The sequence below is a fragment of the Calypte anna genome, chromosome 13 (genome assembly GCF_003957555.1).
Source record: "Calypte anna isolate BGI_N300 chromosome 13, bCalAnn1_v1.p, whole genome shotgun sequence".
Classification (NCBI taxonomy): Eukaryota; Metazoa; Chordata; class Aves; order Apodiformes; family Trochilidae; genus Calypte; species Calypte anna.
In genome coordinates, this window is record NC_044259.1 from 9,746,963 (window position 1) to 9,772,288 (window position 25,326).

Consider the following 25,326-nt stretch of genomic DNA (forward strand, 5'->3'; position numbering starts at 1 on the left):
GATGGCAGAGCGCTGTGGCATTGCACGCGAATAACAAGCAATGTCTTGTCCTCCCTTTGCAGGAAAGCTTCAAACTACATCACGATAAGCTATCGAGGTGAATGCCGAAAGCCTGCCCCTGAAGTGGTAAGCGGCATTGCCACGGCTGGGCTGGGGAAACCTCAGTCTCTTCCTTTCCCCTTGTGAAAGTCCCCACTTGGCACCATCTCAGCCCCTGGGGATGCTGATCGAGGCAGCCACAAGGGAGAGTGAAAAATGAGCAGGAGTTGCCAGTCAGGCACCAGCTGCCCTGCAGGACTGTTCAGCAATAGCTGGGGGGTCAGCACCTCAACCTCACAGGCAGGTTGACTAACAGGTTAATTAAACAAACAAGTTAACTAAACCAATGGGTTAATTAAAGCCATACTCTGTGACTGCTCTTCGGGTACATGGCATGCTCCAGTACTGTTAGGGTCATCTCAGGGAGTCCTGTAGGTTGGGAGGGCTCAGTTCTTCTGCAGACTGGGAAGGCAGAGGGGAACTAGAACCCTCCAGCTCCTTTTTAAAATTTTTATTTATTTGTTTTCCCCTGGTGTGGCCTGTGCTGAGACCATGTGTTGAGCTGTCATAGTCTCTGTGTTTTACCTAGACTGCTTGTGTGAGAATGTCCTGGGAAAGCAACTGGCTTTCCTCTTGTGACTTCAGTGAGGCCAGAAAGTCGAAAGTTGCTTAAACCATAAAGGGCTCATTTATCAAATAGTATCTGGGGAGATGGCTGGGAAATTAAAACTATTCAGTAAGTTGCATACTTCTGGGAAAGGTCTTGAGGCCTGACATCTTCTGTGATCCCATATAGCAGATGAGTTAAGCATTTCTCAGCCATGCTTTGTTTTGCCACCAGTGGAAGCTTTGCAGTCTCCAGCTCTTTGATTTGCATCTGGGGTCTCCCAGTTTGTCTCTTGAGTGTGTGGCGTGTCCTGCAGCAGAGTGCTCTCAGCTTTTCTTAAAGTTGAAGAAATTGTTGTGTAGAGGGAAATAATTTTGCCTGTGATCATACCGGAGTCCTTCAGGTCTCAGCTTTTGGTGTGAAGGAATCACTGTTGACTTGTGTATTCTTGGAGCACTGGGGAACAGTCCAGGCACTAAACAAACCCCCTGGTACCTGTGCTTATGCTGCCCAAGAGAGATGAGACTGGGTATAGCACAGCAACTGAAACTCTGCCTAGTCTGGACCTCCTTAGTCTTTTGTGTTTTACTAAGCTGTTACAGTTCTCAGGCCTTTGCAATTAGAGGAATGTGCCATTTACTGAAAGTCAGACAGCTTGTAGCTATGTTAAGTATTCCAAGGAGAGGTGGGTGCAATTAGAAGGAAAAGTGATAAGCTTTTTCTCTAAAAGCAAAAAAGCCTAACATACCCATGCATAACAATTTATTCTTTATTTCTGCTATTGTGTCATCTGAAGAATCAGACTGAAAATTTATGAAAGCTTGTTTCCTTGGGAAACCTTTTGAGCCCATAATAACTTCCCCCATTTCTCATTTGGAGCTTATGAACAATAACAATGTACAGAGCAATGTTATTTTAAACACTGAAAGTCATGATCACTTACAGTACGAGTTTTTTCTACTGAAAATGTAGGCATGCAATATATGCTACTAAAATCTGAGGAAACCAGCTCCAGCACTGCTTTTGGCGTCAAGTAGTTCTAGATAGTTGCAATGTGCAGAGCAAAAATGCAAAGGCCTCTCTTTAAGTTTTGGAGGAAGATAAGAAATTTTTACCCGAAATACAATGTCTCCTTGAGTTCTACTTTGAAATTGTCCATGGAGACTACTGGGTTGCCTGAAAAAACTTGTGTTCAAACTGTCTCATCCCTTTGCCCCTCAGTGTCTGCACTGACCCCTAAATTTCCAGGTGTTTCTGTCAACTCTCCCTGCCAGGTGGCCAGATTGCTATCGGGTGAGATGCTTGTAGGAAGGGGTGGGCTCAGTGTGGTTTGAGATTTGACACCACAGAGTGTATCTGTGCATTGCTGTGGTGGAAACCTTCCTGCAGAGCCTATCCCAGAGCTTTGAGCTGGCAGGTGTCTGGGCTCACCACCTTCCCTAGGAGGTCTGTGCCGTAACCAAATTCCTTTGTTTCCATGGCACTTTACTGTGGATGAATGTAGGTCTGTGTCCTGGGTTTAGAGGCTTTCTTGTGAACTATCTGACCACTGGGTCCTGCAGTACTGTGTCATAAGTGAACTCCGTGTAGGTCTTTCCAGTACATTTCACTTTTAATGCTGCATAAAATTCCTTTACTTGTTCAAAGGTTTTTCCACAAAACAACCATGTGATAATCATCAGTCTGCCCACGGTAGTCCACAGGTTAGGAAAAAAAGGGGATATCCAGCTTCCTTTATGGGGATATCCTTTAAGGGGATTTTTTTTTTCATTGGATGGGCAAATCCTGGTCTTACAATACTTTTTATCATGTTTCTTTTTAAGGTGATAGAAGGACAAAAAAGATAAAAAACAAGATCTTACCCAGTTAGGTTATAGGTGTGGAAAACACCTAGATTCAGGTTGAAATTGGTCTTGTTTTCCCAGGCTGGCAGCAACCCAACCTGCTAGCCAGGCTCTGCTGCAGTGGTTTTGTGTGGCTGCTGAGCTGGCTGAAGGGGCTGTCATGCCATTGTTAATGGTCTGCAAGTGTCACATAGCAGTGGCCAGGCTTGGGGATGGACTTAATTTTTTGCTCTTTCTTTCCAGAAGTAATGGAGTTCAGACTGCCAATAAACACCAGGGATCAGCCATGACCAAAGGTACAGAGAGAGGGGTGGTGGTTTTACCTCTGTCCTCTGCAGGCTGCATGAGTGTCCAACCTTGTCTGGGTGGGACAAAGGGCTTGTCCTGCAGGATGTTGAGCCTGTGGGAATGTGCAGACTCTTTAGTGCCTGCAGTGGTGGGCTCTGCCCTTTCCTTTTCTGCTAGCCCTGCTTCTTCAGCCAAGCTCTCCCTGTGGAGTGGGGAGGATGCTGGCAGAGTAGCATGCTCCTGTCCCCCATCACTGGGAGGCAGATGTGACCCAGAGCCCTACAGAACATAGGAACATTATAACTTTGAGGTTTCCCTGTAGTCCTTTCAGGTCCCTTTGCCTTCTGGGACTATAGTAATGAACTATCTTCTCCCTATATCCCTAGGGCAAGTAAAGGAAGAGTTGATGTCAAGCATCATGGGAGTTGCCGAGTCCCCAGGACTGCCAGAGCTGCTTCATCCCCTTCTGCAGTGAACAGGGCCTCTCCTTGCTCAGGTGGAGGGCAAAGGGCTGTGGGGACCCAGAGGTCTCTTCCCAGGTCTGCCCTGTACGTGCCATTGCGGTCTCTGCCGCCTCGCTGTGTCTTAATGTGCTTCTACAATAAAGATAACTCAGCAGCTTCATGTCACTTTTCTTCACTAAGCCTCGCAGGAGGGACACAAGTCCTCACTCTGGCTTTACACCACATGCCCCTTAGGCAATAAACAAGTACAGAGGCCCCTGGGGTGCATCAGCTGCTGTAAATACCCAGCGAAGATGTTGGACCCAAGGAGGAAGAGCTTGGTCAAGGGTTTTGCGTGGAGGGGTCAGGTTGTCTTTGACTCATGGTGGAGTCTTGGGTCAATTCCTTCACTGCCTTTTCAGCCCTTTTCTCTTGCCTGTAAAATGGATATTAAAAGATACTTACCTACCTCAGAGGGTTGTTTTGAGATTTAATTGGTTTACATTTGGAAGCCCGCAGAAGAAAATTGGTTTTCTAGAGTCTCGTGTATTGGGCTGGTAGTTTAGTTTTTGCTGTAGGTGTTGTTTTCCAGCTTCCTCATCTGAGGCACTGAGAAATCCAGACCAATTTGTTTGAGCAGCTGTGGGAAGTAGATACACCTCAAGTGGTCATGGTAGATAGTGTGCTGAGCCCTTCCCCATGAAGCTGGAGTTTGGAGGCACATCCAGGGAGGTTTCTGGGATCTGGAGGTGTGAATTTGGCCAGCAGCATTCCTTGCTTCAAGAGGGTAGCAGCACTGATGGCACCCTTGAGGCAGTGCTGCATGGGTATAAAGCTCAGGCAGCTTGGTTGGCCCATGGAGCATCACCATGTGCTTTTGGTTCACCCTTCTGCCTTGGCCTGAGTTCCATCCCCAAGCAAGAGGCCCTGTGGGCACAAGGACTCAGCCAGTGCCTGTGCTGGGAGCTGCCTCCTGCAGGGAGGGGATCCTTATTTTGAGGTCCTGGTGCTGTGGAGAGGATGGTGAAGTCAGAAGTTCCATGGTGTTGAATGGTCTATGATATTTAAGGAAAAGTAGCACTGTTTTGAGATGTAACTGATTTTAAAGACAGTTCTAATAATTGTAGTCTGAAACAATTTTAAGACAAAGCCAGGTTTTTGAGCTCAGGCCTCCCCTGGCTCCTTGAGGGCAATGAATTTGAGAATGGGGTGGGATTTGCAAAGTCTCCTGTGATGGTGGGTTAACAGAAACCTGCTGGTGGTTTGCACGTACTTCCTGTACTTTCTTTTATAGCCGTTACTTAAAGCAAATACATTCTTTATTTGTATAAACTTTATTGCAGGACATTTCCAGAAGACCTTGGGTGAACACACACAGTGTTTGAGTCCGTTTTAGTTGTGCCCTGATCTGTAAACACTTTCTCTTGCAGATAAGAGGCTGGAGTGACTTTCTTTCAAATTTTGGCAAGATTTTACCTAATACCAATTAATTTCACCCTCACAAACAACAGTTGTTTGGTTTGGGTTTTTTTTCAGTTAAGATACCAGATACCTTGTTTCTACAGCACTTCATGAGAATTCACCTCAAGCTCTCAAAATGCTTACGCATGCATTTTATTATCAGTGTATTCTGACCTAAGTAGTGGTATTTTTTTATGCTGATTTTTAATCTGAACAAGCACAGATTTAGACATAAATTATTATTGCTTATGTCTGTGTGGCAAAATCCCTAAGTACAGTCACGCAGGGCAAAAGTCCAGTTTTGTCCTGGACTGCTGTTTCGAGGGATGCAAACTTGTCTACCTTTGAGCTGTGATGAAACAAGTAAATTCTTGAATGTTATTTACTCAGCCTGTGAATGATGAATATCAGACACTGAAAAAGTTCCCTGATGATGTCTGCTCACTGATGCCAGCTAAAATCATGTGCCAGGGACATCTACATGATTTTATAAAAGCAGTGCACAATTTGGGGCTTATAGGAAATTCTTGCAAATGAAAATCAGTGCACTTGAAAGCCATTACGATTTGTAGTGATTTCAAGTATTTAGTTTTTGAAATAATCACCCATAAAAGCTGCATTAACCGTGCTCTAGAAGCCACAAACTGATGAAGATGGTTCCCTAGTAGCCTCTTCTGCCAGTATTTGAGCACCTTCTGAATTTCTCATGCTTCCAGCAGAAATTATCTGAAAAAAATTGCAGCTGGCAGAAAGAGATTGTTAGATTCAAAACCTGTCTGCCAAGGTGTAAGACAGTGACTTGCTAAAGCCACCTATAATGTCATGAACAACCTTACCAGAAATAGCATCCCTAACACCTTTCTGCTGTCAGCAGCCTGCCTGGTCAGTCCTTTCTTGTTTTTAGCCCTCTTTTGCAGGTCATTCCAAGTGCTCAAGGACAATGTCCACCCTGAGCAGTGCTGCATGCAATGGACCTCCAGTGGGACTTGGCGTGAGTGATGCTACACATTTTCTTTATGAGGTTATTGTCTTGCTTACCCTTTGTGTTGCCCTTTAACATGGTAATGGGGCCAAAGCCATTCGTGACAAATCTGAAAAGGTACCAGTGCTCTGGGGAGTCTTTGGTTCGCTGTAAATTGTCCTTTATAAAGGTTTTTTCTTGCCAAGCTACACAGACCCCATGAGGTTCACAGAAGTTTCTGAGGCTTTGCAGAACTGGTGTTATGAATTGATGGCTTTGGTCTCCAGGTCTCTAAATGCAGGTGGGCTTTGAGCTAAACTACTCTCTGTAGGAGCCTTGAGTCTCTTGAGCTTTTTTCATCGAAAGTGTCAGGTACTTGTGCAACTCTGCAGGGCATGAAAATGCTGCTCTTAATCTATAGTGAGGACTGTTGACTCTGTCAGATTCTTCAGCAGACCTTGAACTCCCTGTTGTGTTTCTCAATCCTTTGCAGTCTGTTCTTCTGGGGCTTGATAGCTCTGTCCACCACCTCCTAGCTGCTCTCACATGGTGGGAGAGCCCAGGCATGACAGTATGGGATGCTCTGGCCAGGGGGCCTCTCACAATCTGCCACAGTAGAGAGTGCTTGAAATCCTGCAGTTTCGGGGCATTTGTTGCTTCAAGAACAGAGTGAGTCATGACATGGGGGACATGATACTATTTGTGTAGTGAAGCCCCTCTGGGTATGGTGCAGAGGTCTTTTCTGGCTCTCCCTATATCCCTGTGACACTCAATCCCACAAAGCTACTACTGTGCATGGGTACCAGGGGATTTCAGCATTATTTACTTTGATTTGCTACCCAGAGTAACCTTGACAGGCTTTAGAGGTGGGCCTGTGCAAATGGCTGAAGTTCAACAAGGCCAAGTGTCAAGGTCCCATCCCTTGGCTGGGGCAATCCCAATGATGAACACAAGTTGGGCAGACAATGGATTTTGAGCCTGTCCTAAGGAGAAGGACTTGGAGGTGTTGGTTGATGAGAAGCTCAACATGAGCTGGCCATGTGAGTTTGCAGCCCAGAAAGACAACTGTGTCCTGGGTTGCATCAAAAGAAGGAAGCCAGGGGAAGCAATTTCCACTCCCCTTTTCTGCTTCTGTAAGATCCCTCCTTGGAATACTGTTCTGAAGCACGGGAAGGACATGAACCATGAAGATCCATAAAGAAACAGTTTAGGTGTAGTAAAAAACATACTCTTGCTTTGTGGAGGGGAAGCATAGGCAATTTCTACTTATATTTCTGAAAAAACAGTGGAGTTGACTTTATTGCCTCAAACTGATCACTTCCTTTCTTGTCACATGTCAGTGAAATTAGGCAGAAATTGTGGCAGGTGATTCACAGCTACGACTAGATGTAACCTGGAGAGGCAGCAGCAGAAGAGAGCAGTGCCCATATCAAGGGCTGCTCAGCCAGGTGGTCTTTTCAAAGCCACCTTCTTCTGACATGACTGGTGAAGGGAAAATAAATAGGTGGATGTCAACATTGTGTATCTGCAAGTGAGGGTTGCATAAACACGAGGATATAAACACATGGGGACAACCAAAGGTCTCCCTCTCCTGTAGCTTCCTGTCTAGCTTGTGTGGATGTGAGCTGCAGCAGGTCCTCAAAGACACTGTCCTGTGGGAAAAAAGAGCTGGTGGGAAAAGCTCTGCTGAAGCCCTGTGAAGAAGGCTGCTCTCTTGTAAGCTCAGAGCATAAATCTTCCTTGTGTGCAAGGGAGGATCCTGAAGCTGAGCACTGTGTGCCTCAGCCAAGGACAGCAGGCATAGGCTGTTGTTGTGGTGATGTTTTGCAGATGCCAATTCCTCCTCTAGTTCTGTCCTTTCAATCTGACCCTCCTATTGCAAGCTGTTCCTCAAATTCAATAATTTAGTTTGAAGAGAACTGCTTTGATCTTGACAGAACACGCTAAGTCAATCTATTCTAACTGCAGATTTAGTTTGCAAATAATATCTGCTTTCCGATAAGCTTCAGGTGTCATCTCTGTGGACATTGGCAGCAATTCACCTGACCATGGCAGCTTTTACAGTCAGGCAATTAAGTTGTCAAGATACATTTTCCTCTGCCAGGAAGCATTAATTGATGATAGTCTTGGCTGGAATAAGCTCTGAGAGATGGACAATGTAATCAGGATGGACAGACGTCTTTATAGTTGTGGCCTGCATTGGTCCAAAGGTCTGGTGTCCTCAACACTTGGTGGAACTGAGATAAAGGACAGGGGACATCAGGGCTGCACATCAAGGGAAAGGAATGAAAGTAAGGTATATGAATGGAGATGTCTCTACCATCACTAGCTGGAAATGCTGGCATTTGGGAAGCCTTCATCTTTGCATGCTGCAAGCTACTCATATTAGTAGAGCTCCTAGATATGAAAACAAATAGAATTTTCCATTTTGGTAGTCCTCAAAATTGTGTTATTGTGGATTTGCTTTCCAAATGAGAAAGACATTAGAGATGTCCTTCTCAAAACTGGGATGATTCAGCACAGTCTCATTCTGTTTAAATTATGTCAAAAATAGATCTACAAGTAAGAATTTTGATAGATTTTAATTGGGAAGATTAAACATTAGTGAGAAATTTGGAGAATTTAGGATGCAAATTGAGAAGACTGGGATTGAGACCAACCAAAAGAATTGCCAAAAATCTTCCTGAATAAAGGACAAAAAAGTGTTCAGGGCAACTCCATGTTCTATTACCTTAATAATGGGCAAAACTTTCGGAGGAATTTGAAGAAAACTAAAGTTATAAAGTGCAAAAGGATAGTTTACACAGTGAATTTTCAGGAAGGAAAACATGTGTGGGTGAATATCAATCTTTGCAAAGTTGGCTGACCTCCTAGATAAAGGAAATAGAGTACATCCAGTCTGTGCAGGCAACAAAAGCCTTTGGCCTGCTGCCCTGTGGGATGGTGTCAGGGTTGGTGAGAGGTGGGTCAGGAACTGGCCATGGTGGAGGTTGTAGCACATCAGCAGAGGGTACCGTGGGAGCTATCAATGAGCAGCCAAAAAAGATCTATTTTAGAACCAAACTTCATATTTTTTGCACTTTGCTATAGTACAAGAAAAGTTGGCACATGAGGGAGAGCACTGCTGAGTTTTTTAAAACAGGAGAAGAGCAGAATTTCTCCCGCAGGGCACAGGGTGACCTTCTGGGCTAAAATTGCCTTGGCTCAGACTGGGATGAAATACAGCAGCAGAGTACAAAATCATAGTCTGAGGGTAAATACTAAGAATTTTGGCTATCAGCTGACAGTTGAAAACAGTAAAGGAGGAGGAAGATCTAATTGCATTCAGCCAGTCAAAGAGTAGATGTGAACCTCCAATATGCTGCAGCCATGTGAGGGGGAGCCCAGGAATGGGGGTAGATCCTTCCTCCAGGAGGATAGGGGTCCTGGCATGCTTCCCACTCACAAAAGTCCCCTTCCTGGCATACCACACCTATGTCAATCATTAGCTAAAAATCTAAGCCTGGGTAAACATAATTTTGGCTTTGAATGCTGATGACAGACTGGGAGCATTACATAATAAGGTGGGACCATTCGATACTGTGGTGTGCTATATATTCCTGCTCCTACCTGCAATCATCCTCTCTTGCACAGAGGTTGCTAGCAGGCTGCACTCTGCCTGCCAGAAAGTGCCTCTGTCTGCCATGAAGCTAACAGGGGTTTTTGTGAGGGCAGCTCTAGCTGTCTGCTGCTGCTTAGGTGAGTATTTCCTGGGATATCTCAGAGATTGATCTACCTGAATTTTAATTTCTGTAAAAGTATTTGGGTCTTGTAACACAAAGGAGATTCTTAGTTCATGAAGAAATACTATTTCTGGGAGAGTGTAGCAAGAAGTTAGGCTTTATGACTAAGGTTTCAGCAAACTTCATGCAGGCAACTCTTCATCTTCTTGGTTTGTAGGAGCAAATTGCTGAAGGAGCAGCCCCAGTGCAGGGCAGTGCCCTGTATGTGGGAGTACTGAGTATAAGAGCAAAGTAAAACCATTAGAAATCAAATAATTATCTATTACCCAATATAAATGCAAAATCTAACTTCTAGGATTGGTCTATATTGCTGTCCCATTTCTGGTAATTGAAAAGGATATATTTGGAGATGCACGGTGCCAGTATTTGACCATCATCTTAAACACAAGTATCCAAATTTCTGAAAGTCAAATATCAGGTCTCTTAGAACATGTTAAATCCAAGAGAACCAAATTGAAAGTATCTGTTTTGCTTCCTAGCAACATCTGAGAGATGGACTAATATATGTATTTTCCCGTTTTCTCTCCTCTCAAAAGTACAATAAAACCTTATTTAGTAACTTTGAATTCATACTATGGCCATTTACTGACTTAATATAAAACTTGGTATTTTCTTAAACCAAATATATTAATAGTCACTGAACTTGACATTACATGTATCTTTCTGCATATGAATAATTTGGTATCTTTTTTTTGTCTGTCTCCATTTTTTCTTTCAGGTACTGCATTTGGAGTTGAGGTGAGCTACAGATCTATTTATTCTGTTCTGTTCCAGGTTTCTGGTAAAGTAGGAGTATGTAATTACCTGATGAGCAAGTGGATTAAATCTAATGAAAGCTTGGTTTGTTCAAATAGCATTTGGCAGTGCATGATTGAATGATATTGCCAATTTCATGGGACAGTAAAAGTTCTCCCATTTTTTACAATATTTTCAGTTCATTAAATAAAACTAAGAAAGCGAAGTAATTAATCCTATTGTACTAACTCTTACATACAATTTAGTTACTCCAAGCCAAAGACAGTAACTTACCTTCTCACAAGGAATGCTATTTTAAGATGATACCCTTAGAAAGCAGCAAAGTCTGATGCTGGTAGGTTTTTCCTATAGAGTAAGACTTTCAAAACTGTGTTCCTTGCACAGATTTTCTGCAGCTATATTGGAACGTAGAAAACAGCAGAGTCTGTGCAATGAATTTGTCTGCAGGTTCTTCCCACACAGTTATGGGACTCCTGTAGCTCACCAGAGACTGCAGCATGACTGGAAATTATCAGATTGTGAACTGAGGGGCTCTGGTGTACGGGCAGGCTCCCAATTACCTGCTGCCGTCATTAAGCCCTGTCTCACCCACAACATTCCTTCCTCTGTGCCCTGCCTCCCCCAGACTCTGTCAGGAAAGCATGATCAGAAACTTCTGTAGACAAGATTCACTCCTTCTGACTGAGTAGGTTCAAAATAATACCTTTAATTTACCCCCCGGCAGGAGCTGCAGGTGCTGTGGCTGTGGTAGGAGGTTGCATGGGGGTTTCTTTGCATGTGGGAGCCAACACTGGGGCTGATTCCATGCTTCCTTCACAGGTTGATTGCAGTCAGTATTCCAGTGGCGTTGGCAAGGATGAGACATCCTGGGTAGCTTGCCCAAGGATCATGAAGCCAGTCTGTGGTACTGATGGCACCACGTACAGCAATGAGTGTGGGATCTGCCAGCATAACAGGTGAATATTGCTGGAAAGCCAGCAGACCCTGCAGGGTCTCAGGGTAGGGGTGACAGCTCCATCCTCCAGAGATGGACTGGCCAGAGGAACATGGGAGTTAGTGGCTGGGACACCACCAGCCCTGAGGTGATGCTGCTCTCAGGAAGCCCTGACACAGGTCTGTTTCCTTCTAGGGAACACAGGACTTCTGTGGAGAAAGCACACGATGGAGAATGTGAGCCAAAAGCTATTGTGGTAAGACAAAGTCTATGGAAGACTTTAGCTGTCTATAAAAAGAGACAGCCCAAACTACACATAACAGGAAATCTGAATGTGCACAGATGATCTGCACAGCCCAGAGAGAGTTAAAATCTGATGATAACCAAAACTGAGATGATTTTGATTGATTTCCATGGGCTTGTCAGGTACCATGTGTCTGTGCTGTTCCAATTTAGACTCTCTAGCCTCTCTGATTAATAATATTTAAATGTTGTTTGGACATGAAGGTAGGATCTCACCATCTGGATAGTCCCAAGAGAATCTTGTGAAGGACCTCACAAAGTCCAAATCACAATCCTCCTTGTTGTGACCCTTTTTTCAGCAAGAGAAAGAACTGGCTCTGACTTCCACTTTTGATAGTGGAATTAATTTGATGCCAGATTTGTTCCCAAAGGTTAACAAAGAGTAAGCAGACTGTGGGGGAGCATTATGTCTCTATACAGTAAATGTGTTGTGTTGATGTTTTTTCCCTATTCCTGCTATTTTTACAGATCAATTGCAGTAAGTACCGAAGAATGGAAAGCAATGGGCATGTCATGGTAGCCTGCCCGAGGATGCTGGAACCAGTGTGTGGATCAGATAGCTTAACTTATGACAACGAATGTGGGATCTGTGCCTTTAATGCGTAAGTCTTGAGCATAGAATATCCTTCTGGATAATTAGCCATAGTTAAGGCTTTTGGAAGCAGTTCTGTAAAACATTAGGCTTTCTTAAGTCTCTGTAGACTTCTTTGGAGCTTGCTGCTTATAATTCCTGAGTTTTCTTCCCTGTGTATTTTCTGTGCTAATGAGACAAATCACAAAAGAACCAGTGGACAGCCCAGAGCAGAGCCATGAACAGATCAAAGTGTAACTTGTAACACCTCATTACTCCAAGCACTTTTTTACCTTGTGATACAGAAATACTATATATAGAAATATTGTGTATTTGCTGCTACCATCTGCAGGGTGTGTTCAGAAGAGTCAAGCAGTTGTAGTGTCCCACAAGGAGGATGGGACCTTGCTTACTTGTCCCAGTGCCTAAAGTGTAATGGGAAAAGTTATTCTCAAGGTTTCCTAACCAAAATGTTTCTTTCTTCCAGAGAACATCACGCCAATATTAGCAAAATACATGATGGAGAATGCAAGCACGACATTGGGAATGTAAGTGCAATAGAAGTGAAAAACCTAACTCTTTAGGCTAGAAGAATGCTAAGAATCCCACGGATTTCCCTAGGGAACTGAAGGAAGACTCTATGACAAGGTTTACAAGGGTTCTAGTCCATGCTTTGTCTTTCTGCATCATGAGAGTGGATTTTGTATCTTTGCTGCTCCAGAAAGAGGTTCATCCCATGCATACTACTCCAAACTGATGAAGGAGAAAGGAGATGGCTTCAGTGAGCCAGTGCTGTTGAACTCACATTCCTTCATACTAAGCTGGTGTTTACATCTCAGGGAGGGGAGGCCCAAGATCTCACTTGCCTAAATGCCATGCAGGTTGGCAGTTTTCTCTCTAGAGAGCACAAGTATTTCCACCCTTTTCAACAGCGATTCAAAATTCTCATGCTAGTTGCTTTCACAGCTATAGCAAGACTCCTAAGAACACCAAGCATACATATTTCTAGAGTATAATTTATTTTTATTTGTATAGTACCAACAGTCTGGTGCCCCAGGAGGAGATGCTTATATATTTCAGCATCAAAGTTCTCAGATGTAGAAAGTCCATACCCAAACTGTGATGAATTTTTGTTTTCCTCTATCATTTTAAACTCTGTACTTAACTACAGGGAACCTGATGTAATAAGTAATCAGAGAGCTGGAGAACTGGGGAGAAAACTAACACAAACAAAAAGGTACTAGGCAGATTTCCAGCTGGTGAAAAATGTTTCCCTACAATTCGTTTCTTTTTATGAGAATGGGACTTAAATTTTGTTTATATCCTTCTGTTTGAAGGATCGTTTCTCCAAGAGAGTAATTTTTCTGGACTCTAAGAGAACAAGGGTAATATTCAGAAAGCTAAATTCTGATTGAAGGTTCAGGTTCAGTATATCAGGATTTGCCCTGTTGTAGAAACAGGAGAGGCTGGGATACAGAATGAAGAGGTTGTGCATCAACTTTTTTTGCATAGATAGGGCTCCACCAGAGCTAATAATCCTTATTTTGACAGGTTGACTGCAGTCAATACCCACGAGAAGTCACTAAAGATGGTAAAGAACTAGTAGCCTGTCCAAGGTTCCTGAATCCAGTTTGTGGCACAGATGGCATTACGTACAGTAACGAATGTGAGATCTGTGCCCACAATGGGTAAGTGCCACATGCAGAGCACTCCTAAGTAACCAGCAATGCTTTGCAGCCCTGAGAACCCTCCTCCTGCCTTTCTGCTTATAACTATCTCTTTGAGTCTCTTAAAAAAATGGATTTGTTTTGCATTTACAAATGAGTTTCCGTCTGATATCAGCTTTGTGCTCGTGAGGGGGAAACTCAAATACTTAGATGTCAGGTCCTTGAATTAGTCTGTGGGTTGGGCAGTGACTGATCAGAGGAAGGAATAATTCAGAGTATTACTTTAAATTGCATGTTTTGAGAAGATGTGACAAGCTTGTTAATGAGTAACCTAATGTAGCTATTCTGATTATACTCCAACAGACTCTGAGGCCACAGTTTGCTTCATTTTGCATGTCTGTGACCAAAAGGTTAAGCGTTCAGTTCCTTAATTTCATTATTTGCTTCTTTCAGAGAACACGGAACTCATGTTAGCAAAAAGCATAAAGGGAAATGCAGACCAAAGTCTTCTGAGGTAAGTGTTCAATATAAAGCATATTTAGCTTCCTAGCTGTATCAGCTGAAATGTTCCCTGAGGCTACCTCTGCTCTGAAAGTGAGCTGGCCTGAAGCCTGGCTTTTTCCACATGTCTATTAAGTCTTGTCAGCCCCTGGTGCTAAGAATGACTACAGATCCCATCTGTCCTGCAGCAGGTATCCTCTGCACTCCCCCTGCCCTCACAGCCCTGGAAGATAGGCTGCATGGGAGATAGGCACAGAGTTTTCATTACATTCATGCCTACCAGCTTTTGAGGTAGGGATATATTCTGATATACAGATCACACCTGAAGTTTTGATCTGAGTGTATCAGCTAAGAAGCCCCAAAACTGCAGTCTACAACTTTTGGGTTTTTTGGCTTATCTGGTATGTCTTCTATTTGGGATTGACCAAGCTACTTATTTTGGTGGTTTGGCATCTATGCAGTGCTCTGCAGTTTCCTCTCTACATGAAAGGATGGTTGCAGAACTGACTCAGCCTGGTTTTGAGAAAACTGAAACATATCACTACTGTTCTCTTGGTATCACAGCACAAAATACATGGCAGGAGGTTACACTGGCATTTTTCTCAGAGAACAAGGACTTCCCCAGGTTTGACACTCTTGCTTTTGTAGGTTGATTGCAGCCAGTACCCCTCAAGAACATTTAAGGGTGGTAAACCCCTGATACGCTGCCCAAGGATCTTGCTCCCAGTCTGTGGCACAGATGGATTTACTTATGATAATGAATGTGGGATCTGTGCACATAACCTGTAAGTAATGTACTCTCTCAGGGAGTGACTGCTCCATATGGCTTTTCTTTTGATACTAGCCTGTCTATAAATCTATATCTTTGTTTCTCTTTCAACCTCCTGAAGCCTTGACACTTTTATTTTGTTTCTGGTGCTCTGTTTGTGCTTGGGGAGCTGTGGGAGAGCAAACTCTCGATGTGAGACCATGACGAGGGCTGTGGTATGTGGGCAGAGGAAAGAGTGGATGGGTATATGCAGAGAAGAGACCTGATAAGCATGTTGCCACTTAGGATTACCCTTGCTAATAACCAGGAGAAGCTGGTTCATTGGGCAATCTGATGCCTCCTTTATCATACGTATTAGCTGTGAGTTTGGTTTTCTTTCTGTGGTACCTGGGTGTGTCAGGGCTTTGCCCCCGAGCATGCTAACGCCAGCCTCTCCCTTTCAGAGCTCTTGGGACTGATGTTAAGAAAAGCCATGAGGGAAAGTGCAAAGAGGAAAGTACTCCTGTAAGTGTAACAAATTGTAAAATAAAAGCTATCTCCTACTCTCTCTACGGTCTCCAGGAAGACCCTGGCTGGGCTTGGTGCAACTGCTGTGCTGCTGGATGCACGGAGAGGTGCTGCCTGGTCCTCCCACTGGTGCTCCAGTTCTCCTCAGCTGCCCATAGCTACATATGAGGGCAGGAGAAAATGGGGACAGATCAGGACTTCAGAAACAAAATGTCCCAGTACTGCAGATCTCTGAAAAGAAATCATCAGAGGCAGCCCAAGGACCATGCAGCCCATTTTAGCACACTAGAAGAGGAGGACAGAAGGCTGCGTTGGATGTCTGTGTATTAATTCAGGGCTAGGATTTCCATTGGACCAGGCAGATAGGTTAAAAAATTCTTGTGCTATGATCAGCCAGGAAAAATCTGCTCTCAGATATGCGTACAGAAATAGCTTTATTATCCTGCACAGTAACAATATGTGCTGATAATATCTCAAGACATTTATTCTGCTTATGCAGAGCAGCTTTAAAGCACCAAAAATAAATTCATGCATCCTGAGGGACTGCACTATATTTTATATAGTAGCAATACATTGTTAAAATGCTGTCTTTGCTTTAATTTGCTCTCAGACCATGTGGGAAATATGAGTAATAAGAGACATTGTGTTGAGAAAACCATGCAAAATGACAGTGAAGTGTCAGTGATGATTACCTAGTGTAGACTGACTTCCAATAGGTGTTTGCTTCTCAGATATTTAAATTGTCATTTTGTATATTATAAATATTTTTGCCACAGGAGATGGTGAAACAGTTCTTGCTACCGTTTTGGAAAATCTGAAACAAAATCCTAAATTTAGTTAACTATGTCAATCTGAACTTAATATCAAACACTTTATACCAGATTCATTGGATTAAATTCTTGTTTTAAAGATTGTGTATGTACTATTCTAGGATAATAATCTTTTTGACCGGCTGTTCTTTTCTTCCCTCTGTTAACAGACATTACCAAACCCTACTACAATTACTTAATTCATTTTGATTGAAGACTAAACTGAAAATAACTCTGATTTCTCTCTGGCAGAAGCCTTTAAAATCTGGTCAGACTGCAGATGAGGTACTCTTTCATGTCCTAGAAACTGATCCAGCATTGTTGTTTTATCTCCCCAGGTTGAGTGCAAAACATACCTGAGCAATACCCAAACTGGGGAAGCCATCACAGCCTGTCCCTACATTCTGCGTGAGATCTGTGGGACAGATGGTGTCACCTACAGCAATGACTGTGCTCTGTGTGCCCATAACATGTAAGCCCTGAAGGTCATTGTCTGAAAGCTCAGTGGAGTTACTTGTTGAACGTTTTAAACTCTGCTCTCTCTTCCAGTGAATTTGGAACTGATGTTGCCAAGAAACATGATGGGAAGTGCGTAGAGGAAGCTCCCCAGGTAACTGAAATTGAGGCAAAACAAGAGCTTGAGCTGGTGCTGATTGCACAGCTTGGATAAACACTGGGTGGTTTTGGAGGTGTAGCCTCCATCGGGGGTTACAGCTTGTGTTGTCCTTCCTTTTGTGGGTGAATATCACCCTCTGGCAGTGGGAACATTGTGCATTTCCTGCATGTAGTCAGGAAAAGAAAGAGGAGGACAGGTAAGGAATGAGTTATTAGACAGGTAGCATAAATTATTTAAGGCTTTACAAGAAGAAATCCCTTTCCCACAGCAGTCTGTCATAGATGCCACAGGAAATTAGCAGTCTGTTTTGGCAATATGGGAAGGGGAAACAGAGGACCCAGGGTGTCCCGTGCCTTCTGGATGCTTGCATTTTACAAAAGCATGTTCCACAAAGATTAGAAAATTGCCAGTGTTTTGAATGCTGATAGCTAATGCACCAGGAGATTCAAACCCCCTCTATTTTTTTTTCCTTTTAATGTATAAGCAATGTAATCTAACGTATACTAACAATGAATCTTGGAAGAATACCAGATTAACTATATTTAGCCAACTCTGAAGTATTTACACTCACTGGGGAATAGAAGAACAAAGCTGTCTCATTAGCATGTATTTGAAAGAGTCAACATCCCAAGTCAGATATTTAATTCCTCTACAAACAAATTATGAAATGTCATTCCTTTGTTTCCTGAGTACACTCTGTGCTCAGACCAGGTGAGATGCATAAATCAGGGAGGAAGAGCTCACACTGGAGAAACTGGGAGTGCTAAAATGCAACACCAGTTCTTCAGCTGGTGTAAATCAGCTTCAACTGCCGTCAGTCCTTCTGGCAGATATCAACACTTGGAGCCATCATGTTGCAGCAAAAGCCCTGTCAGCACCTCTGCCCTCCATTCTTGTGGGCAGTGAAGAACTCCTTGGTCACAGTTAGCTGTCTCATAGAAAGTGCATAAATCATGTCATTTTGACTTGCAGATTATTTTGAGCTGCAATTTTTAATATCCTGGTAGACTCAGCAAGGTAGAAGTAGGGGCATCATGGTAAATACAAAACAGAGTGAGTGATGTCTGCCTTCAAGCCTTGATTCAGTCTTCTCCAACATAAAACTATGAAAGGAAATGGATACTTTTGCACAAGGAATGGGTTAATACATAGCCGTAATTCCTTGTGCAGCAGATCCTAAAACACAGAGGCATTGGCTGGGTTGGGTGGGAAGGACGATGGGGTCTCTGTGTGTGTGTGTTGTGTCTGGGTGCAATAGCACAGAGCAGAGCCTTTGACAGAGCTTTTGTCCTCTTTGTTGCCCAGCTCGACTGCAGCCAGTACCGAACCTCCACAGTGAAGGATGGCAAACAGCTGGTGGCCTGCACCATGATCTATGATCCTGTCTGTGGTACTGATGGTGTCACTTATGCCAGCGAGTGCACACTGTGTGCCCACAACCTGTAAGTGTTCATCCTTCTCCCTGGGTGCTTTGCTTTGATGGTGGTTGGATCCATCTTTGAGTGCCAAGCAATGAGCAAGGGCTGTCTCTGAAGCATGGGTCCTCTCTGTCTTCTCCTGTTTTTCTGGTTGGTGTTTGATGTGGGTATTCAAGTCCAGAAACCCACAAAGAGGGAAGAAATCAATTGGGAAGAGCATTATTCCAAAAGACAAATGCCTTGTCAGTAACAGCACATTCTTGCTAGGGCTGGGAATGAGGTTATGTTCTTGCACTGGGGACAGTTGTGGCTAACAACACTTTTTCTCCAGGGAGCATCGTACCAATCTTGGCAAAAGAAAGAACGGACGCTGTGAAGAGGATATTACAAGAGTGAGTGGGAATGATGGGATCAAAGACCAAAGTCCAGGGTCTGTTACTCTAATGGAGGGAATAGTCCTCTGCTCCAGGTTACAAATCAGGAGAGTGGTAGCGGTACAGACCTAAGGACATCCCTTGGGAATTTCACACTGGCCATAAAACAGCCAACATCCCTCCCATTGGTCTGTAACTGCAGAAAAAAAATGTGATTTTATACTATTTCTGCTCACTACATCTGCCACCAGGAGGAAACTTTAAATTGGTTGTTATGATGTTACAGAAGTTTCATTCCTCAGTGGGTTGTCATTCCTTGTGCTGGGGGGGACCAGTTTTACTTTGTCAGACTCATGTCTACCTTCTGTATGCAGGAGCACTGCAAGGGCCTTGAAATCTCTCCTATATGCACCATGGAACTGACGCCCCACTGTGGCTCTGATGGCATAACATACAGCAACAGATGTCTTTTCTGCAATGCCTACCTGTATGTATAAGAGCAAAACCTTTCCTTTAATGATTAATTTCTGTACTTACTACAAAGGCAGGGCTGCTTTAATGTGTTTTTGACAAACAGTTTATGGGCATGTACAAGACACCTCTGGGACACCATGACTCGTGGTGCAAGGGCCCATTTTGATGATCTATATGTGGCCTCCTGTTTGTTAACTTCTGTCCCATAAGTATTGGGGCATGTGAAAAGTACTTCAGTGAGTCAAATGAAAGATTTCACACGTTTGATACAATTCATCTTTCCTTTCATGATAATAGTGAAATGGGGGTGTTTGGACTTTTGGGACTGTTCTTTATATCCAGTCAACACTAAGCCAGTGCTTGGGCTAATGCAATGAGGAACTTGGCTTCAGCACTGAATATTCTTTGTGTCTAATCCTTTTCTCTCCTTCTCTCACCAGAATGAGCAATAGGACCCTCAACCTTGTGAGTATGGCCGAGTGTTAAGTCTGTGCTGAAGTCCAGCTCAGGAAGACAAACTCCCCTCCGTGTGATTGCCTAGGGGATGATCTTCTCCAGCAGCTTCCCTTCAGTTTTACTCATTTCCTTAGCTCCTGAAACACTTGTTCAATAAACTCATTCGGCAATATTTGTTTGTCTTAAAGGCCATGTCTTATACCTTTTTCCCCTTCTCACTGTTCTAGTGATGCCTCTGTATTGTTCTATTGATGGTCTGCTCTACCAAACAATGTGGGTAAATCTTGATGTGCCATGTGACAGTGTCATTCCTGCTCTGATGAGGGCCTGGCCTCCCTTTGAAGTTCCCAGGCACTTCCTTACTCCTCAGAGTCTCTTTGTCAGTATTGGTCTCATCTAACCATTAATATCTCTGTATGACTTGATCACAGGCTCGATTTTTATAGTCAGCACAAAGAAACCTTTGCCTCAAGGGCATGGTCCATTTCTTCCTTAGGGCAATGTCTAGGATGTGGGTGGTGGTTTGCTCTCAAGGAGAGCATTTTCTTACTGTGAAATGCAAAGGGAAACTTGCTGCCTAGTGGAGAAGTGGCCCCATACTGGGTCCCACTGCCTGTGCAGCCTTTCCCATAGAAGAGAGGCAGTAGCTGCTGTCAGGAAAAGTGATCCCAGCCTGTCACTAACACATTGACCTCAGTGCTATGTGCTATTATTGGATTTAATCTATGGGAGGGGAATGTCAAGTTTCCTTCGGAGTCAAAAACATCAGAATATCTCTGGGCCTCACCACTGGGGTTGGGGACAGCCCCAGTACAGACATCACTGAATTCTTAAGCCATTCAGAAAGGGAAAGGGACACAGAGGATCACTTCTGATCAGTTTTAACTGAATATATAGCAAGTCATAGGAAATTGGTTCTGTGTGATAATGTTTTGCTTACTTTTTTGGGGCAAAGGAGCTCAGGACCAGTCGATAGAATTGCTGTCACTTTGTCTATATGGATAGGCAGGGAGGAAGGGGGATCTCGGGGCTGCCCTTTGTCTGTTGGCAGCATAGGTCCAGCCACTATCATGAACTCCACACAAAGCCCCCAAGCAAGTCCACTACTTCAGGGTTAAAGGATTTCTTCTGGACTACAGCTAGTGCCTCTTTGATTCAATGTCCTATTATAGTTTACCAGAGAACAAGACAATTATCTGGATTGGTTTGGAAAGTCACTCTAAATTGTTGGGCGAGATGAATGGGCTGAATGCAAATGTTCCTGTCTTGGAGCTCTGGTGGGTATTGTACCAGGGAATGAGGCCATCGTACCTCAGTGCTATTAGAGTCTGTGACTGGAATGTACTTTTCAAGATGGTTTGTGACTAACAATGGCTTATTGTACTTTTCTTGGGTCTGTGTCCTAATGTAAATGTTCTTTTAGTTTATATAACCTTTTTGCCATTTTCTGTTGAGGTGTTTTTGCAGAACATGCTGTTGTTACTTGGTTATCCTTGGGGATAAAACCTGGTTAATTTTTTTTTGTGGACTTTGGCAGACTTTCACTTGGCCTTAACTCTGAGCACAGGCTTTCATAGACTGTTGCAGTAAAGCTGTCAAGATCCAACTGAATGGCATTAGCTGGTCACAGTCTCCTCTGCAGAGCTCGTACCAGAGGCAAACATGAACTCAAGGAGGCACAAAGTTGAGATTATGTCAGAGCAATCAAGGAAAGAAGCCAAAGCAGTTATGAGACACAGGTTTCCATGCAGTATTCACCAGTAGATTTCATGTAAAAACACATAGAGAAATAAATCACTAAAACTGGGCCAGAAAATGAGGAAAGCCTGACATCAGAATTTAATTATCCCCCAGGCTCAGGGGGTGTTCTATGAAGCAATATAACTATAAAAGTAGGGCAGCCTTCTCAGGGACAAAGCTGTTTGCTGTGCCTCAGAGTTGTTTTTCAGCTGTTCCAGGGTTACTTACTGAGTATATGCTAATTAGATTATTTCTTTCTGCTTCATGTTGATGAGGAGGCAAAGGCAAGCACATTTGAAGTGAAGAATTGATTAATTGATTTTTCTTTTTAGTGGGTTTTTTTTTTTTTGGGGGGGGGGTTGGCTTTTTTTTTTTTTTGTAGCTTAGGAGAGAGCAAGAAAAATACCAGGTTTGAGGTGTTGCTTAGAGACCTGAAAAGTGTTTTTAAGGTATACTTGTCTGAGCTAGGTGCTTGCTTGGCCATAGGCAGAGAAATGGCTGAATAGAGAGATTCCTGTGCTGGGGAGCACCAAGACATAATCTCATGATTTCGGTGTTTGCTAGACTGCAAATGTATTCAGTAGTTGTCTCCAGTGCAAGGGTGACAGATGCTTTGGTGATGCTCAGTTTACTGCTCCATTGCTTCTCAGGTGCAGAACCCCAGGGCTCTGTTTTATTCACCTTTGGCCAATAGTCTGAACAGCTTCAAAATGGTCAGGTTACTCTCAAAGACCATTCAGCTGTCACAGTAGGAAAGCCTTCGTTTTTCACCTTAGAAAGAGGCACAAAAAGCATCAGGTGCAACCATGGATTTAGTCCCTGCTTCAGTGGACTCCTCTTTTTGCACTCTTGCCATAAAAATAAATACTTATGGATGCAGCCTTACACCCTCAGTGAAGGCTGCAGTGAAGAGCAGAGTTTCCAGTGCCTGTTATGACTGCAGCATCAGGCATCTGTAGTTCACTGCTGGGAGGCAGCTGGTCCAGCTCCACACTCTGCCTTGCAGCCACTGCTGAAGTTCTCAGCTCTCGACAGCAGGGACCAAGCTCTTGAGTGGTGCCAAGGGCTGACAAACTTTGACGTATTTCCCCCTGATGAGGGTCTAACCTCAGGATTCATCACTTGTAAAGCCACCAGTACATATCACAGAGGCAATATTTTAAAATTATAAATGTCCTCTCTGCTTCCTTGTTTGTCTAACTTATCTTTATAGCCTTATCAATGTTTTCTGAGTGTACAGTCATTTTTCTTGCACATAAAGAAGGAGGAAGAATGAGGTGAATCATTTAATTCTTGATTGATGTGTGGGATTTAGAAAACAATACTTACGTCTTTCTATTGAGCCAAAGGCTTTTTTCCCTTGTTTATCAGCATGGTATACATCAGCACTCAGCCACCTGGGACTTGAAAAAAAAACAAAACAAACCAACCCAGCTTTTCCTTGATAGTGTATGTACATAAACTTCATTCAGAAGCTTTACCAAAAATCTATACCTTTCAAAAGTGTCTGGCAATAATTTGCCTTGGTTTACTTCTTTTTCATATGCTGCATTTGAAAGAGAGAGGCTTGTGGGTGGGCTGAGATACTTTGTCACTCTTGAGGGGTGCTTGGGAATGACAAGGCTCATCCCACTGTTTTAAAATTGTTCCATTTTCAGAAGATTATTTAAATTATTTTTTAACCACTTTATATGTTCCTCAAAAGAAAAATCTAGAAATTGTTGCACAAATTATTTGTGTCAGTTGCACAGATCTACTTAACTGGCTGATAGCAAAGGAAATATTTTGGGAAGTGAAAAATTTACCTCAGACCTCTACATATAAAGGAATATAATCCCAATATCCATCCACTTCATCCATCAGTATGTTCACACTCAGAAATGTTCATTCTCTTGTTGAAAATTAATGTTTAATACAATTTTATTTGATTTTTTGCCATGCTCTGGGCACCAGTTCTGTGCTCTCTGCTGATCAATGAGATGCAGAAGAAGCAGAAAGCAGCAGTGGAAAGGAGCCTGGATCCAGCTGGCAGACATCCACTCCTAGAAGGGTTTTCCAGGTTTTCACCAGCTGAGGTGCAGCCCCATAAGTTTAAACATACTGTGAATTTGCAAACAAAGAGTGTTCACATAGGATATTGCTTCATGCCTGATTTTCATTCATAGAAGCATTCATAGAAGAGGAGGCTCAGGGGAGACCTCATTGCTCTCTACAACTACCTGAAAGGAGGATGGAGCCAGGCAGGGGTTGGTCTCTTTTCCCAGGCAACTCTCAAAAAGACAAGAGGGCATGGTCTTAAATTGTGCCGGGGGAAGTTCAGATTGGCTATTAGAAAGAATTTTTTCACGGAAAGGGTGATCAGACATTGGAACGGGCTGCCTGGGGAGGTGGTGGACTCTTCGTCCCTGGAGACATTTAAAAAGCGACTCGATATGGCACTCAGTGCCATGGTCTAGTGACTGTGGCGGTAGCTGATCAAGGGTTGGACTCGATGATCTCTGAGGTCCCTTCCAACCCAGCCTATTCTATGATTCTATGATTCTAAGCGCCCTGGAAGATAGGAAAGCTTTAGCCACAGAGTAGCCCTCCAGCAAGCTTCCTCTGTAAACACTGAATGAATGTAAACAGCACTTTATTTCTCATTCTGATGAGGGTAGAAGAGAATGTCCACAGGGCACTGGGATATTTTATAGCAGTTATAGAAAAATGAGGCTGACTTCCTTACCAGATCTTGAAAATTGTAAATTGGGCTTGAAATGAATCAGAGCTTCATTCCAAGAGGCAACTTCCTATGTGATGTACTCTAGGTGGCCCTGCTCTGGCAGGGGGGGTTGGACTAGATGATCTTTCGAGGTCCCTTCCAACCCCTAGGATTCTGTGATTCTGTGATTCTGTGTGAAAAATTAATTTTACTCTGAAGAATGGCAAATGTTTGGAAATTTATTGCTTTAAACTATTTTTTTTTCTGTTCCCTTCAAGGTTTACCTGTAGCTCTTGCCCCAGGGACATTGCTGAGGATGGACAGTCAGGGACCCCTGAACAAGCACTGGACTAGATCTGTGGCACAGATGGTTTCACTTACACCAGTGAATGTGGGATCTGTTCCTGTAATGTGTCAGTCTGATGGAGAGAACATGCTTTCTGAGCAACAGTACCCTGGCCTCTCCCTGTGCTTTTCCAGTTTATCCTCCTTTTCTCCATTTGCTGTTTGTGCTTGGGGGGAAAATGTGAAGATTTGAGAAAAGAAAATAGCTTAGAAAAATAGCTGGAGTGAAAATCCAAATGATGCAGCATATTCAGATGGCATAAGTCTGTTGATGTGACAGGATTATAATAGAGATGGTAAAACCACTTCATTGTCAGTGGTTAACTCAGATGAACTCTCCTCCACTTGCATCATTTGGAAGTTTTATTTACATTTCCAGCACTTGTGCCCTTTTGGGAAAATGGTTGTACCAAGTCTCTAATGACAGACTTTCCCTTCTTCAGAGCACAAGGGGCACCCAGGGACTCAGGAACCATGGTCACCCCAGTGACTAAGGAGGAAGGCAGAACAAGAGGGAGTCCAAGCTCCCACTGCTGCCTGTGGCAGCATCCCAAATAGTGTCAGCCGGATGCTGAGCAGGGAACATATGATTGGATGCAAGTGATGCATATACCTTCTGTTGACATTTTGTTTGGCAGAGATTTAATTCTAGATTCCCAATATTGCTCTTCTCCATAGGCTACATTCAAATATATGAAGAGAAGGATGGCAAAAAGATGCAAAATATAAAATAAGTAGCAGAAATATTTCCTTGCTGTGCAAGCACACGCAGCCTTCAGTGACAGCATCAGAAGGTGGGCCATAACTTGTTTCAAGACCTGAAAAGGACACACAGAAAATGTTTTCAGGTATTAGTGCATTCAGCTCTCCTGAGAGAAGAATTTTTTGTCAAGTTGCAAAGTGCCCAGTGCCCAAGGCAGAGTATGTAGGGGCCAGATGATCATGTAGAATGTTGTAGTT

General features: G+C 43.4%; 2 protein-coding genes and 1 long non-coding RNA gene across 4 annotated transcripts in view; 2 read left to right on the forward strand and 1 right to left on the reverse strand.

Moving 5' to 3' along the window:
- LOC115599042 (serine protease inhibitor Kazal-type 5-like) overlaps nt 1-3,379 on the forward strand; it is a 53,692-nt gene extending 50,313 nt beyond the window's left edge. The window contains exons 10-11 of the mRNA XM_030458816.1: nt 2,734-2,786; nt 3,165-3,379. Of these exons, the coding sequence (XP_030314676.1) occupies nt 2,734-2,739 (6 nt within the window). The 3' untranslated portion in view covers nt 2,740-2,786; nt 3,165-3,379. The remainder of the gene's footprint in view (nt 1-2,733; nt 2,787-3,164) is intronic.
- LOC115599043 lies at nt 911-18,654 on the reverse strand. Its single transcript, XR_003988103.1, has 3 exons — nt 18,572-18,654; nt 1,185-1,189; nt 911-923 (listed from the first exon to the last, which is right to left on the reverse strand). It is a non-coding gene; the product is annotated as an uncharacterized LOC115599043 (long non-coding RNA).
- Nucleotides 9,264-19,755, forward strand: LOC103532858 (ovoinhibitor). 2 transcript variants are annotated; one of them, XM_008498657.2, is made up of 16 exons: nt 9,264-9,381; nt 10,144-10,163; nt 11,001-11,137; nt 11,311-11,371; nt 11,887-12,020; nt 12,477-12,537; nt 13,541-13,677; nt 14,110-14,170; nt 14,806-14,942; nt 15,370-15,430; nt 16,581-16,714; nt 16,792-16,852; nt 18,164-18,300; nt 18,608-18,668; nt 19,025-19,137; nt 19,565-19,755. In XM_008498657.2, exons 1-16 carry the CDS (start codon nt 9,327-9,329, stop codon nt 19,608-19,610), a joined length of 1,416 nt encoding a protein of 471 aa, XP_008496879.1. In that variant the 5' UTR covers nt 9,264-9,326; the 3' UTR covers nt 19,611-19,755. The 2 variants fall into 2 exon arrangements, with proteins under 2 accessions (XP_008496879.1, XP_030314675.1); XM_030458815.1 differs by lacking the exons at nt 16,792-16,852; nt 18,164-18,300.
- Nucleotides 19,756-25,326: the final 5,571 nt, after the last annotated feature.